Here is a 15,912-nt window from a genome sequence, read left to right as displayed (position 1 = left end):
GTGTGTTTAGGAATTTGAGCCTTTTCCTATTAATCTTGTTATCGCAGATCTCAGGTAATCGGGGATTAAACAATTGTGCCTCGCCACGCCGATCTGTAATTTACCGATTGAAATCCGATACGTTTCAGAGGCCCTAAGATTTCGGACTAATGGGCGCCGTGATAAGTCTAATGGGCAAGATTGTGCTGTCGTTATATCAGTTTACAAATAAGCTTGAATTTCAGTGTTTAGATTTTTTTTTCTGTAGGATTCCTCTTCACAAGGAATGTGGCGTGATCGACACATAGTGAGATATTTTTTCTATTATTAATTTCAATAAAACATAAAAAATACCCAAATATAAGCATTGAAACGGAATAGCCTCGGAATATGCAAATTACCAGCTTGATGGATTAGGAAACGCTTGGGGATCTAATTTCATATTCCGGATTTTAGGCTTAGGCGTTTCGAGTAATTGTACAGAAAGCCATAGAGCGTGCGTCATGCAGGGCAGAAGTGAAGCGTCGCCAGACACATGAATCGGGCGCGGCGAAGCGGGCACGGCCACCGCACGACGCCGATTATCGTACGTGTGGCGGCCACGTCAAGGTAAAACAACTTTTATTGCGATGATCCTTGGCGGAAAAGCGTCGCGGATAAACGAGTTTTGTTTTATTTTTATTTCTATATATATTTTTTTTTTGTGTGTGTGTTTGTTTGTATAACAGTTGCTTCGTGTTCGTGAGAAATAGAAACTCCGAAGGTAGATGATTGATCAGTTTAGACACGAAAACTACCACGTATTTCTTTTCGAAGGCGAAGTCCGCTTTACATTCCTCGTATTATTGTCATATTCTGGCACCATTCATCGGCCACTCGATAAGAAGACGGCGAGGTAACCCACATAATTTCCCGAGTATTTCCGTTACTCGCCTGAGGCCCGAGCGTGGGGCGGGAGGGGAGGGGGGAGAATCACGCCAAGCAACATCCCAGGCAGGAACTCGCAACATACAAACACCAATTCATTTATGACACGATATGTTGTCTTGCTATGTGACCCCGTTATGTTGACATCGATTATCATTCCGACTTATCGAGAGAATGACATTATGGTTTTCAAGCGGAGTCAATTCACGATCCACATTCCTGGTGATGGTAATAAACGTTTTTTTTTTTTTAATCTGTTGAAACGTTTGTTCGCGTCACCCAGCTGACCTTATTGTTGCCCGAGAGCATATTGAGTAATTTGATCCGCATTTCGACGGAGGAATTGCAACGTGATATAATTGCCTTTGTCCGATGCGCATTCCGATTCGCTTTTCTAAAACAAAATTAAGTGACGAGCGTAGCGACATATGGTTTGGCTACTTCTTTTGTTTCCCTCTTTCTCTTTCTATTCTTTTAACCGAAGTAATTTAGTTTCGAGAGAATGGAAAGAATGATTTGGTGTTTAACATGTACAAAGACGAATGGTAATTTCTCCATGTGGTAGATGGGGTGTTACAATAATGGCTTCGGACATTCCAAACTGGTCTACATGTAATTACCAAAGGGGATTGTCGTGACCCCCCCTGAACCCTGGACCCCGCCCTCTTCGTACCCCCTCCTCCTCCTCCTCCCTCCCAGACCCCACCACGCTCCCCCTTCTTACCTCCCCCCACCCTACTACGCCGTGCGTGCCCAACCTCACCCCACTCCGCCCTTCGTACTCCACCTCACTCCTGTCCTTTACCCACCACCTCACCCCCCCTGTCCTATACCCACCTCCCTCACCCCCCCTACATGATGCCCACTTCTCCCCCCCCCCCACGACAGCTACCCCCCCCCCTCATTCCCTCGGACATTGTGACCGCCGCGCTTCTTGGAATGGAATGTCGCCCGCTCTCCCTTCGTAGTATTGTGTGTGGAGACTCGTCACCTTATCCACCGAGAAGTAAGAAGAGTATTGGTAGCAATGCATATATAATTGATGCTCGTTGTATTCTGCTTTGACGTTCGCGTGGGATAATCTGAGTGCGGGTTGTCGTTTCAAAAGGAAATAGTTGGATAGTGACGGAATGTTCTGTCTCTGATCCATCACTCGGGGGGCGACATATCAGTGGCCTGCCGTCTGCTGTGTAGTCAGCCGTGATAATGTAAAATTATATCCTTTAGACTTGTTTAACCTGTTCATTTTCAGTATATATATATATTTTTATACTCAGTGTTTTCATATCAATGGGATGGGGGAGGGAAAACAGAACTAAAATGGAGTGATTGATAAATCGAGAAAATGGTGACCGTGCCTGGAGGAATATTCCTGTTTTGGAATTTGGCCTTTTGGATTCCCAGGAATGTTGTGGCGGGGCGAACCGCAGGGGGGGATGATTGTTCGACCCTTTGTTGGATTACGGGGGGGGGGGATTCCAGCAGCTGCGGGAACCCAAGTTGGAACCTTAGGGTCGCCATTCGAGAGGAAGAAATTTGTATTGTAACATTTATGTCGTTGTGACTGTGCCTTTACACGCCTCACTGGAATATGGAATGCAGTCGCCGTGAATGGGGTTTTACGGATATCCACATGTTTATTCCATTTTCGTGAGGTACTTTGTAGCCCAAACCATATATGTTATGCTTTTACCACATTTTAATCTAGTTAATTTTTAGGAATAGATATATTAAGTCACGCCGCATTATACTAACTGCCTTTGTTTCTTCTCCGCAGGAACTCTTCTCTCAGCTACAGTACAGCCATGAGTCCGCGCTGCCGCCCGACGCCCTCCGCCGCGCCCTCGCCCAGACCTTCTACAACCAGCAGCGCTTCCAGCTGGGCTTCATGGACGACGCCGCCGAGTGCTTCGAGAACATTCTGCTGCGGATCCACTTCCACATCGCCAGCGGGGAGGCCGAGGACATGTGCAACGCGCGCCACTGCATTCCCCACCAGCGCTTCGCCATGACGCTGGTCGAGCAGAGCGTCTGCGGCGAATGCGGGGCCACGTCCGAGCCGCTGCCCTTCACGCAGATGGTGCACTACGTGTCGGCCTCGGCGCTCACCGCACAGGCCAGGCAGATGCAGGACCCCGCCGCGTCGGGCTCGCAGCCGCAGGTCTCCCTCGACATGTTCGGCCAGCTCCTGAAGAAGGCCGGCGGCATGGGCGACATCAGAGATTGCCCCGTGAGTGCTTCAGGAATTCTGCTTTGGGATAGATAATGACAGACAGACGTGTGGGTGCGTGCGTGCGTGCGTGCGTGTGTGTGTGTGTGTGTGTGTGTGTGTGTGTGTGTGTGTGTGTGTGTGTGTGTGTGTGTGTGTGTGTGTGTGTGTGTGTGTGTGTGTGTGTTTGTGTGCGTGTCTCTATATATACATACATATATAGCATCATGGTTAGCTGGAAATGCATACATATCACTATACTTTTTGGTATATACCAGTAAGTGTGTCATAATCTGTATCACCATCTTAATAACCATTATTTTGCTCTCGTCCCCAGAGTGCTTGCGGGGCCAAAATACAGATCTGCCGGACGCTGATGAACCGGCCCGAGATCGTGTCCATCGGCGTGGTGTGGGACTCGGAGCGGCCGACGCTGGAGCACATCATGGCCGTGTTCGCCACCGTGGGCACGACGCTACGACTCCGCGACGTGTTCCAGAGTGTTGTGGATGACCGCTGGGCTCAACATACGCAGCACCAGTTAGTCGGAGTCGTTACCTACTACGGAAAGCATTACTCCACCTTCTTTTATCACACGAAGCTCCGAGTGTGGATATACTTCGACGATGCGACAGTACGAGAAATAGGGCCGCACTGGGAGCAGGTCGTCGACAAGTGTCGTCGCGGCCACTTCCAGCCCCTCCTGCTGCTCTATGCAAATCCCAGTGGCACGCCCGTGCCCGTCGACACGGCCCCACGGACGGTGTCCCTCGTGCCGGGCCACCGGGCCAGTAACCGGGCCGCGCAGCCTCCCCACAAAGGCTCGGCGGCCGGGGAGCCCTACTCGCAGGCCACGACCCGCCGCGCCGTCACGCCCAACCCCGAGAAGTGCGTGGACGTGAGCGGGCCGACGCCGCGGCGCGCCATCACGCCCAGCCCCGAGGTGGCGGCCCAGCGCGACGGCCACCGCGACTACCAGAACATCCACACCGTGACGCAGGTGTACCAGGACGGCGCCGGCGAGGCCCACAGCGACGACGTGTTCGACCAGGGCACGTCCAACTACCGACGGCAGCTGGAGAGCATCAAGCAGAGCGGCTCCGTCCTGCCGAACAAGCCCAGCATCCCCGGCCGCGGCCGACTCGACTCCGACGACTCCGTCTACGCCGGCAGGCGAAACGACTCGCAGCGGCAGGAGCGCCAGCGGTCCGTCAGCTGCAGCAGCACCGGCTACAATCAGCACGGGAACAGAAACAGCAATTCGTCCCTCGAGCAGTTCGAGAAGGACGGCCTTAAGATGCCCGAGGGAGGAAACGTCCCGCGACGCCGCGACTCCGGCAACTGGAGCGGCGACCGGAACAGCGCGTCGTCGTCGTCGTCGACGTCGCTTGAGAATCCGTACCTGTTCATCGTGGGCAAGGCCGGCCGCCAGCCCCCCTCGCCCACCGCCAAGGCGCCGCCCAGCCCCTCGCGCGGCGACCACCCCGAGTATGCGAATCTGGGCGTGGGCGTCCCCGGGCACCCGCACAACCACGCCCCCAGCGGGCAGCAGCCCAGCGCGGCGCCCAACGGCCAGTACGACCCCGGCTACGACTCCTACTCGCTCTCTTCGAACGACTCCTATCCAATTCAGCAGAATCTGAAGCATAACTTGCAGGTAAGGAGCATCCTCATCTCCTGTCGTGCGAAGCGTAGAAATCAGTGATGTTCAGCCTTGAATCATTCGAAAAATATTCCTTTGAACTAATGCCCTCTTTTTTTCTTGCAGCAGCTTCAACAAATCCCAGAATGTGTGCAGGCGAGCGACAGCCCTGGAACGTACACGGGCGGGAGTCAGCAAGATAGCAGCAGCGTCAGCACACTAACAGAAAGCGAGACTGGAGGAAACTGCGAGGCTTTGTGCCTGGCTGCGGACTCGCTGCTGGAGGAAGCCAGAGCGCGCGAGGAGGCCGGAGACCTTCCCGTTAGTATATAATGCTATTTATGTTCATCAGTATATTTCATTCATATTAGAATTTTGAAGGGCATTAATATTCATCAGTAGGTTTCATTCATATCAGTATTTTGAATGATGCTAATCAGCATATTTCGTTACTACTTGTTTTCATTAATTAACAATTACCTATAATCACTTCGTTTTCGCCACGAATGTCCGGAATACCAATCTAACCTGCCCCGTTCCTCCCCAGGGCGCCCTCGACCTGTGCAATGCCGCGGCGGCCAAGACCCGAGCCGCCATGGACGCCCCCTATAACAACGCCCACTCGCTGACCTTCGCGCGCATGAAGCACAACACGTGCGTCATGCGGGCGAGGTCGCTGCACCGACGCATCCTCATCCAGGAGGAGACTGCAGCGTGGGAAGGCCAATACAAAATGGGTAAGCCTTTTGCTGCAGTTCCGTTATGTTTTTTTTTTTTTTTTTTCTTTCTTTTTTTTTTTTCTTTTTTTTTTTTTTGGTATATATTGAAGAGTTGGTTTATATATGTGTTTTCATTTGTTTGTTTGTGTGTAAAGCCGAGATCAAATAAATTATTTTTTCGGTGTCTGTACATTATGAACGGTTTCTCATGAGCCCTTCGCCCCCCAGATGCGCCCCACCACAGTCGCCAAGGCTCGCGAGACTCGCAGAGATCCCGCACCAGCCGCCAGGGCTCGCGCGAGGGCTCCGTCCACCACAGCCGCCAAGGGTCCCGCGATGCCTCCAGCGGCTCCCAGGCCAGGTCGCAGGACCAGCTGGACACAGCCGTCACCCTGGCGCAGACGGCCGAGAAGTTGCAGACGACCAATATCGAAATCTACGCCACTCTGCCCAAGAAGGGAAAGAAGGCGTCGGAGAAGATGACGAAAAAGGAGGACGTGGAAGTGCACATCGAGAGGCCGAAGGAGAAGAAGGCGGCCGAAAAGACAAAGGAGAAGGCCCACAAGGACAAGAAGAGCTCCAAGTCCCGAGCCGTGGACAGCGACTACGCCAGCGACCATAGCTCCAAGAGTTCGAAGAAGGGAGCCGACAAGGACGACGTGAACGCCATTGTGGAGGTGAAGGAAGAGAAGCCGATCGGGAAGAAGCAGCACAAGGTCAGGCGGAAGCTGCTGATGGGCGGCCTCATCCGGCGCAAGAACCGCAGCATGCCGGACCTTCGCGAGGGCCAGGACGGAGAGAACCCGAAGGCGGCCACCGATGACCTGGAAGTCCGAAGCTTTTCCCGACCGACCACGCCCTCGGGGGAGAAGACCATGGCGGGCTACCTGAGCGAGGGCCACCTGGAGTACAGCAACCCGAACCTGGAGCGCAGCAAACTCATGAGGAAAAGCTTCCACGGCAGCGTCGGCAAGGGGCTCTCCCCAGCCAAGAACGCCGCGGCCCTGAAGGTACCTCCTCCCATACCCCAGCGCATCAATTCCCAGCTTTCACAGAACGAAAAGAATCAGATTTCACAGAAGAACGACAAAAATAGCCGAAAGGACGAGAAGAAGCGAGAGAAGCGGCCGCCATATCCTCTCCCTCCCAGTGACATTGAGCAGGAGAACCCGCCCGCCCTTCCACCTCGCTGCTACACGCCAGAGATCGTAAACAACAACAATAACAATAACATGCTGAAAACTGAACCACAGTCGCTGCCGTACATCCACACGCAAATGCAGCAGTACGATACCTACCAGACCAACTCTCTTCCTTATAACAACCCGATGTACCCGGAGCAGCACCACCAGCAGCCACCAGGTACGCCGACGCAGATAACCGTTTGCGCCGACGTCCACCAGGAGGCCACTCCGAGGGAGGCCCAACAGCAGATGACCTACCAGCAGCTGCATCACCATCAACAGCAGCAGTATGCTCAGCAGTCTCACAAACAAGAGCCGAAAATGCAGCAGCGACAAGACGATTTCCAGCAACTGCATCAGCAGCAGCAGCAACTTTATTCCAAACAGAATCAGCAGAATCACGTTTCTTCATCTTGGCCCGAGATCTCGCACTCAAGGCAAAGCAGTGAAGACTTTCCTCCTCCTCCTCCTCCACTGGAGGAGGCTGTGGAGGATCTGAAAATTCGGGGACTCCTCCCCCCGCCCCCGCCAGAGTCCAGGGCTACACCCGAGGCCCACAGCGCCCCCGAGCCCTCGAGTCTGTTAGCTCAGCTCCAGCAGAAGCGGCAGCAGATTGTCGAGAGCAAGGACACGAATGGCACCACGACTGATGATCGGGTAAAGCCGTTGCCGCCAAAGAGCAGCGGCGATTGGCTGCATGAGCTGCAAGCCAAGCAGGCAGCCATGCGCAAGAAAATGCAAGAACAAAACGGACCCGCGTCAGGGGCACAATCTGAGGTGAAAGAGAACAACAGTAACAGTGCAAAGGAGAACAATATCAATTCTGTAAGGAACTTGGCCTCCAAGTTTGAGAATGTGAGTGTGTCTACGACGAAACCTGAAGCAGGCCAAGACGAGGTCGACAGCCGTCTTGCGCCTCCTGCCCCTCAGCCCTCGCGCGAGGAAATGACAGAGCGGCAGCGTGTTGTGAGTAAAGAAATGTTCACGAGAGAGTACACCCAGTGTAACTCTTTACAGTTTCCGTCCCACAGTGGGCATGAGAGCAGACTTAGTTCCTCTTATCGGACACGGACCGAACACAGTGAAAGTGTTAATACTAGTAGTAAGGATAGTGTTAGTGACAGTGCCAAAGAAGATTCTGAACTTAACACAAGCACAGACACGACGTCTAGTGATGGCGCTAAAAAGAAAAAATCCAAGAAGAGTGTGACCTTCTGTGACCAGGTGGTGCTCGTTGCGACGGCCGAAGATGAGGAGGAGGACGCCTACATCCCCAACCCGATCCTCGAGAGGGTCCTGAAGTCCGCGATGACTTCCTCGATGTCTGACACGGACACTTCCTCCTGTGGCGAACCTGTGAGCCCTAGAACGAATGGCCCAACTCAGTCCTCAAAGCCCAACGTGCCCACACCACAGGCGAGCCCCCACTACCAGTCTGTCACTTCCCAACCCCAGCAGCAACCCCAACCCCAACCCCAGTCCCAGCCCCAGTCCCAGCCTCAGTCCCACTTCCCTCCGGCGCCGCCACAGACGCACGCCACCCAGAGTTACCCTAACCAGCCTGCCCATTACCAGCCCCATCCCCACCCTCCCCACCCGCATCCCGCGCAATCTTACCCCCCGCAGTCTGCCGGTCAGCATCCAGCTCAAGCCTACACCAGCCAGTCCCACTCTGCTCAACCCCACCACACCCAGCCTCTGCACGCCCACGCGCACCCATCCCACCCTCACCAGACTCTTGGCCAGCAGTACCAGCAGCCACCTCAGAGTAACGGTGGGCAGGTGAGGCTACCGCCACCCTACCAGCCTCCCCCCAGTGTGTCCAAACCCCTGAGTTCACATGTCCCTCCCAGCCACGGCCAGGGCAGTCAGATGCCCCACGTCGTCCATGGGCAGAGCCAGTCGCGTACCCTCTCCAATGGCCTCCACCCCGGACAGATGCCTCACCTGATTCCGGCGGCCAGGCCGGGGCAACAGCAGCAGCCACACCACAGACATGCTCCAGGACAGCAGCAGCAGCAGCCTCCGCCACATCATTACCAGCAGCAACCGCAACAGAGAGCGTCCGCTGTCCCCTACCCAGGGATGATGACTCGCCAGAACAGCAGCCTTGGATTCCAGCACCACTCGGAGACAGAGCGAACGTTCCCTCCCTACCAGCGAGTGCCACACCCGAGCCACACGCAGGGCCAGCCACAGGCACACCCCCAGATGCACCAAGCCATGCATTCGCAGAGTCGTTCTGGCCTGCCGCCCCACAACCACACATCGTCTGCGGCCTACAACCGCCAGCAGCAGTCCGGCCATCCAGGGCAGCAGCAGGTTCCTCACGGACACTCACTGCAGCAACAGCAACAGCCGCAGCACGGGTCGGGGTACGGGAGTGTGGGTCGCGGCGGAGTCAAGGGAGGCCCCAGTCACTTCTGCGGCCCACTAGACCCGTCAGCCATCTACACCACGGTCAACAAGGCAGGCAAGAAGTCCAACGCGGCTCCTGCCTCAGCCACGGGCAGCGCTCTCCAGCCGTGCAACTTATGTCGGAAGAAGTGTGTCAATCCGCCTTCCACCTACTGCAATGACTGCGATTTCTACATGTCCAGGTTTAAGCCGAAAGCTTAATACTCGCATCCCCTTGTACATATTGCCAGTGATTCAGTCGTAAGTTTATGCATCGTAACCAAACTACAGTGTCATAAAAACAACAAATATTCTCAGTAACAAAAAGACATGACAAATTATTGTCGTAAATAATTCTTGAAGTCGCACTTGAGAAATTGTTTGATATTCAGGGGAAGACACCGATCACGCCTAAGAAAAATCCCCTACATTGTGAAGCCAGTGTTGTTCTTTTAATGTATCTTTAGAACTATAACTCTTATTACTAAGAGTTGAGCGGTTTACCATGTATTTATTTTTTAAGACTTTGATAGTACTTAATCACCTGTACCTGTTATGCTATTTGATGACTGAGCAACACTTTGGTAACACAAGATATGACCTGGCGACTTGGAGGAAGAACTTGATGTGGTGACTAATAGACGTACCTGTGCTGTGAGGAGCCTTCGTCTTGGTTCAGCTCGCCGGAGGTTCCAGAATTTTCTTTCATTGTGATACTAAGTTATGGATCTCAGTAGTAGCAAGTTAAGCTGTATTATTACTGTTGTTTTATATTTGTATTTATTGTACAGTCACAAAGCTTTTTTTCTGCACGCTTCTGATTGTGTGCTTGTGAATCTGACTTGTTATGTGCCAAATTGTGTACATATATATGTTGTACAAACAAATTACTCTATAAATTCTTCTGTATATTGCTGTTTTTGTATGTTTTGTAATAAACAGAGCTCTATGACGCTACAACAATAAATTTTCGTTTTCTTCGCAAATCACACAATCCTATATAATATTCAAACGAAGAATCTGTACAAAAATATATATTAAAGATGCAGAAGATACTATACCCCTTCACATCGCCGGGCCACACGAAAGAAGTGTTGTTTAAAAATGAAAAAATGAGCCTTAAGCACACTATATTCACGCGACAATAGAACAATTCTAAAAACAGAAAACAATTAAAATATCATGGCCCATAATACTGAAAGAGAAATACACATGACATAAGCAAACACAGACATCCAGCCTACACTCGCAAATCACACAATACTATATAATATTCAAACGAAGAATCTGTACAAAAATATATATTAAAGATGCAAAAGATACTATACCCCTTCATATCAGTATAAAGTTTTGTTTAAAAATGAAAAAATGAGCCATAAGCATACAATATTCACGCGACAATAGAACAATTCTATAAACAGAGAAAACAATTAAAATATGGGCCATGATAATACTGAAAGAGAAATACACATGACAAGCAAACACAGACATCCAGCCTACACTTCCTTAATATGAATAATTGACTCAAACCTAAAACAATAATCTATCTAGGTTGGTCCAATTGAACCGCTACTTACCTCCCTCCCACGCAGGTTTAACAAGAAACAATCATGGTGCACTAGAAATTCGCATCACTAAATTCATTGCGTTACACCCACAGACTCGCCATAAAAGTCCGGTCAAATTAGCAAACCCTTTTTTTATGGGAGAGACGATGGTAACCGTTCCATGAAAAAAATATATATTTGCGAGCTAACGGTTGATGTGTTTTCCTTTGGTATTTTTTTTAATAGGTAGAAAAAAAGATTAATCATTTATTGTATTTCCACTAATGACAACTCACCTGTGTAAAACCTGTTTACTCTCACCTAAACTACGAACTCTCCCTACCTGACCTTACTTAATTACACACCACCTGGACTTTCATTTATCACGTCCCTTCCCACACTTCATCAGACAACAGTGCCTCCACCCAGACCAAGGGCGTACAGTACCTGAACGCCCAGAGTAAGTGATGCGGCGCCTAATTCATTCACCCATTTCGCGCATCCCAAATTGAGAGCGGAGATGGAAAAAAAAATCAAAGTCAGTTCGAGTAGAAATTGTTCCAAGCTGATTTTCAAACAACACAGAATATAATGTGTCGTCTGGAAACAATATTTGATCATTTCCGTACGAAAAAAGAAATGATATGCCCTATATAATTCAAACTAATTTAGTTTTCAAGAGATAGCCTAATCCGGACTGCTACTCTGATCATAAACATGCTAATATAATCGCCCTTCAGCGAAAATCGCACGATAATTACAGTAAATCAAGAAAGTCTTCCTAGATGACAAATACGCCAGAGTTTACTAAGAAAGGCCATGAGGTTTCTCTGTAAATCTGTCTCTCTCGTATGCACTAGTATATAAGCGCGCTGCTCTGTTAAAGAAAATGGTTATGTGGGTAACTAAAACAAACATTTAAACTGCTGTATTAGGATGCATTAACGCTACAGAAAACCCCTAAATCTGAATTTATAGAGTGAAAAAAATTACAATTCAGGAAAATGATTGGCGTAACTGAGAACTTTCTCTAGAAGCGAGACGCATTTCACTCGAGAGCCTTCCTTGCACTGTGATATAGAGAATAAATGTTGTGGTTACAGGAGAGTCCCGACATCTGCTTAGCGTTTTAAATACGGCATTGTTCAAATCCAACGCCATAGCTTTTGTCTGCAGTCTCGGACAGAATAACGAACGCTTTGAATATTCATGAACTGATGTTAGTCGAGCCATCTGTTGTTTTTTTGCTTTCACACAATCACTCTTCTCAGGTAACCGGAGACTTTCCTTTGCTTTATTAGACAACAGAAGTGAAGCCTCAAGCGAAAACACGATTAAGTTTCTCATTTGAGCCTTAAGGTTCTAAACATTAAATATAAAAACAATATATCTAAAAACAAAATTTATTTATATAATAATTGATACACCAAAAATATTTCTAATATGCACTTGTTCATACAACTTCTGCATTACAGGAAGATTTATGATCTTGTCTTCAGACCGTAAAATCGGTTTATCGAACCAATCAGCAGTATATCAGAGTTAGATATTTCAGGTATGGATGCCCCTGATGAACGAGATAACGCCTTATCTATCAGCATGGTCAGGATAAGAGGCAAAAGGAGGGAAATTTGGGTACCTGCTGGAGTGGCCTCAGGCTCTCCCCGGGCATTTCTGATCCTGGAAATATTTTTGAGTCCTTTGTAGTATAACAAGGCATTCGGTACATATCAATCATTCTCTTTGGCGGTTCAAAGGCTGACAATGCCAGGGTATCGCCTGATCATGGCAAGTACATTTATAAATGTATGCTTGCATGTACATATGTATATCTATCTTTAATATATATATGTATATACATACATACGTCTACACATACAAGTATACAAGTATGTATACATACAGACATATATGAGTTTGTATGTAAACATACATTCAAGTATACAAGTGTATGTATGTGTATGCGTTTGTATATATAAAATATAGAGATATGCATATACTGCATAAACATATACGATATCCATATCTACATATATACATGCCTATGTTTATACATATACATAGGTATGTGTACAAGTATATGTATGTATATGCAAGTGTATGTATATGTATTTATACATATAGATGTATGTATACAGTATGCATATATATGTATGTGTATGTACATGTGTAAGTATATGTATATATTTATGTATATGTATATATTTATGTATATGGATATATTTATGTATATGTATACATTAATGTATATGTATACATTTATGAATATGTATATATTTATGTATATGTATTTATGTATGTATATGTAAGTGTATGTATATCTTCATACATATAGATGTATGTATATGTAAGTGTATGTATAAGTATTTATACATATATATATACAGTATGCATATATATGTGTGTGTATGTACGTATGTGTATGTATATCTATAAATTTATGTATATGTATAAATTTATGTATATCTATATATGTATGTATATGTATGTACATATATATACATATATATATTTATGTATATATAAATATATACACACGTATATATACATATATACATATATATATATATACATGTGTGTGTATTTGCATATGTTTACATATCTATATATATACATGTGTGTATGTATATGCGTATGTTTATATATATATATATATATGTATACATGTATATGTATATGCACATATATACATATGAATATATATGTACATATATGCATTTACATACATATATATATACATATACATATATACATATGCATTTATACATGTATACGTAAACATATATACATATGTACATATACATATATACATATACATATATATACATATACATATATACATATACATATATACATATACATTTACACATTCACATGTATATATCTAAACAAGCACACACGTATGTCTGTTTGTGTGCGTGTGTATTCGTAGATATATGTGTGTATATATATACTAACACATATATATGTAAACATATATATATATATATATATATATATATATATATATATATATGCGCGCGCTCGTGTGTGTGTGTGTGTGTGTGTGTGTGTGTGTGTGTGTGTGTGTGTGTGTGTGTGTGTGTGTGTGTGTGTGTGTGTGTGTGTGTGTGTGTGTGTGTACATACGTACCTAAGTACGTACGTACGTGCGTGCGCTTATGTGTACATGCGATTGTGTAGTGTACGTGTGCATAATAATGATAACATTTCTTGTTGTTCACCTTCCAATATAAAATGAATTACCAGTATACTTAGCAAATATTCTTTCATATCCTGTACATTTAGTGGTATATTTCAGCGGATTAAACATTTCCACTATGTTTAGCGTTTTTTTTTAATGCAAATCTAATGCTAACAGACCATCCCTCGATATCTCAGATTATACAACGAATCGTACCTCGCCGACACCAGTATTCATCACGTCAAACAAAAGAGTGTTTGTTCAGCTCCAAGATTAAACATTTCCCACAAAGACGAGAGTGAAGAGATCGCCAAGATAGGAAAGGAGATGAAAATCGGCGCCCCAACCGACGCCCGGTGGGTTTCCAGCCTCGCCTGCTTTAGGAGTGCACACGCGAACACAAAACAAATATCTGCATTAGAGAATCTGATAAGACGAGAAAGCCCGGGAGGAGGAGGACGAGGAGCACCGGAGGAAGGGAGGGGGTGTCCAAGTCAGCCACCCAAGAAGCCACGTGTGACGGATGACCACAGCCTCCCACTGCCCCCCTCGTCACGTAGGACCACGGGAGCTCTTTCGATTTGCCTCGCTTTTCATGCCTAGAGGAACTTTGTTGGTATTCGCTAGAAATACATTTGTCGATAGAGGAAGGATCTTAGCAATCGGGTAATGTTTGGGTTTCGCTTAGAATGTATTAATGATAGTTATGTACCTATAACCAGCACTTATGATACACAGTAATCTTCTCAAGTATGAAGTAACTTGATTGTCATCATCTACAGTGACAATGTTTAATAATCACGTAATATTATCGTACTCTGTACTATTACTGCAATATAAAATATGCATTCATAAACAGAAGTAATCACGCCATCGCCATAATGAACTCAGAAGCTTTCCCGAAGATCCACCTGGGACGTGATGACCAGAATAATCCGTTATAATAATACAGATCTGAGGTCTTCCAACTTCTGGGTAATTGGTAGTTGTACTTGACCCTTCCACCCACTCGCTCAGCACCCCTTCCCCACCCAACCCTTCTTTTTCCCCCTCCCCCCCCCCCACCTTAAGTCCAAGCAAGCCCCTTTAATTCCACCTCACCCCTCCCCTCTCTCCTTCCCCCATCTGCATGAGGTCACCCGCATCTTGATCTGTCTTAAGCCGACCTTACTGGGTGACCGTGATTTTGTTTATGACCACGAAACAACCCCTTCTACCATTTTCAGTTTTCATCATACTTCCCAGTGTTCATATCTATTAACGCCTACAATTCTAATCCAACATCTTTTTTGTACATTGCTAAATTAACTCAAATTTTGCAGGAATCTTAAACTTTCAAAGAACTAGCCACGTACTAATACTCCCGTCTATAAGCGTTCCTATAAGCTTCTGTAAATTCCCTTATTTTTAGCCTACAAATCCATGCGATTATCGTCATCATTGCCAATCATCCTCTGTGGTACTACACCTGATTTAGAAAAAAATATATATTCATTTCATTTTCCTCCACTAGCTTTTCATACCTCCAGTAAATATATGAAGTAACGAGGATTACTGGAACGATATTTCGAAATTATATGAAATGTAATTGGAATTGCCCATCTCTCGACTACATTTAAACAAAATAGTTTTTCCTATTACATTATGACCACTAAGAAAAAAAAAACTTTGGAATCCACAATCACAGTCCTATAGTAATGAGGCCAGACTTCCGCGAATACAAAAGCGCTATGAATTCTCTAAAAGATTGCAGAATCACGTCTGGAGCGAGTACGTCACTTTGCCTATTTACAAACATGACGTTATGTAACAATAATAAAACTATAAAATCTAACTCCCGACGCAAATATCACGTTATGACTCCCCAAGCCAAACCCAGTCCCTCTTAACGAACATACCTGGCCTCAAGACACTCTGACAGTCACGCCGATACGCAACAAATGTCATTTAAACTTTAACTGTGATGTATGATTCGATATCGTCATTATTAATTCAAACTTCAATTTATAAATAACAAAGGTAGATGGAGTAAGCATGATTATAGTTATCAGCAGTGGCTTGCTCCGTTTCATGAAAAGTTTGTCAACACCACAAGCTTTCATGGTTTTCTCCATTGAAATGACTA

The 15,912-nt window shown here is 46.6% G+C and overlaps 1 protein-coding gene across 3 annotated transcripts in view; it reads left to right on the top strand.

Moving 5' to 3' along the window:
- The window catches only part of LOC125034728, a 284,085-nt gene extending 274,061 nt beyond the window's left edge, over positions 1 to 10,024 (top strand). For all 3 annotated transcript variants that reach the window (XM_047626660.1, XM_047626661.1, XM_047626662.1), the window contains 5 exons: positions 2,684 to 3,136; positions 3,453 to 4,772; positions 4,884 to 5,078; positions 5,305 to 5,494; positions 5,705 to 10,024. In XM_047626660.1, the coding sequence (XP_047482616.1) occupies positions 2,684 to 3,136; positions 3,453 to 4,772; positions 4,884 to 5,078; positions 5,305 to 5,494; positions 5,705 to 9,279 (5,733 nt within the window). In that variant the 3' untranslated portion in view covers positions 9,280 to 10,024. The remainder of the gene's footprint in view (positions 1 to 2,683; positions 3,137 to 3,452; positions 4,773 to 4,883; positions 5,079 to 5,304; positions 5,495 to 5,704) is intronic.
- The last annotated feature ends 5,888 nt before the right edge of the window (positions 10,025 to 15,912 follow it).

The sequence above is a fragment of the Penaeus chinensis genome, chromosome 18 (genome assembly GCF_019202785.1).
Source record: "Penaeus chinensis breed Huanghai No. 1 chromosome 18, ASM1920278v2, whole genome shotgun sequence".
Lineage (NCBI taxonomy): Eukaryota > Metazoa > Arthropoda > Malacostraca > Decapoda > Penaeidae > Penaeus > Penaeus chinensis.
This window is presented reverse-complemented; position numbering and strand designations above follow the sequence as displayed.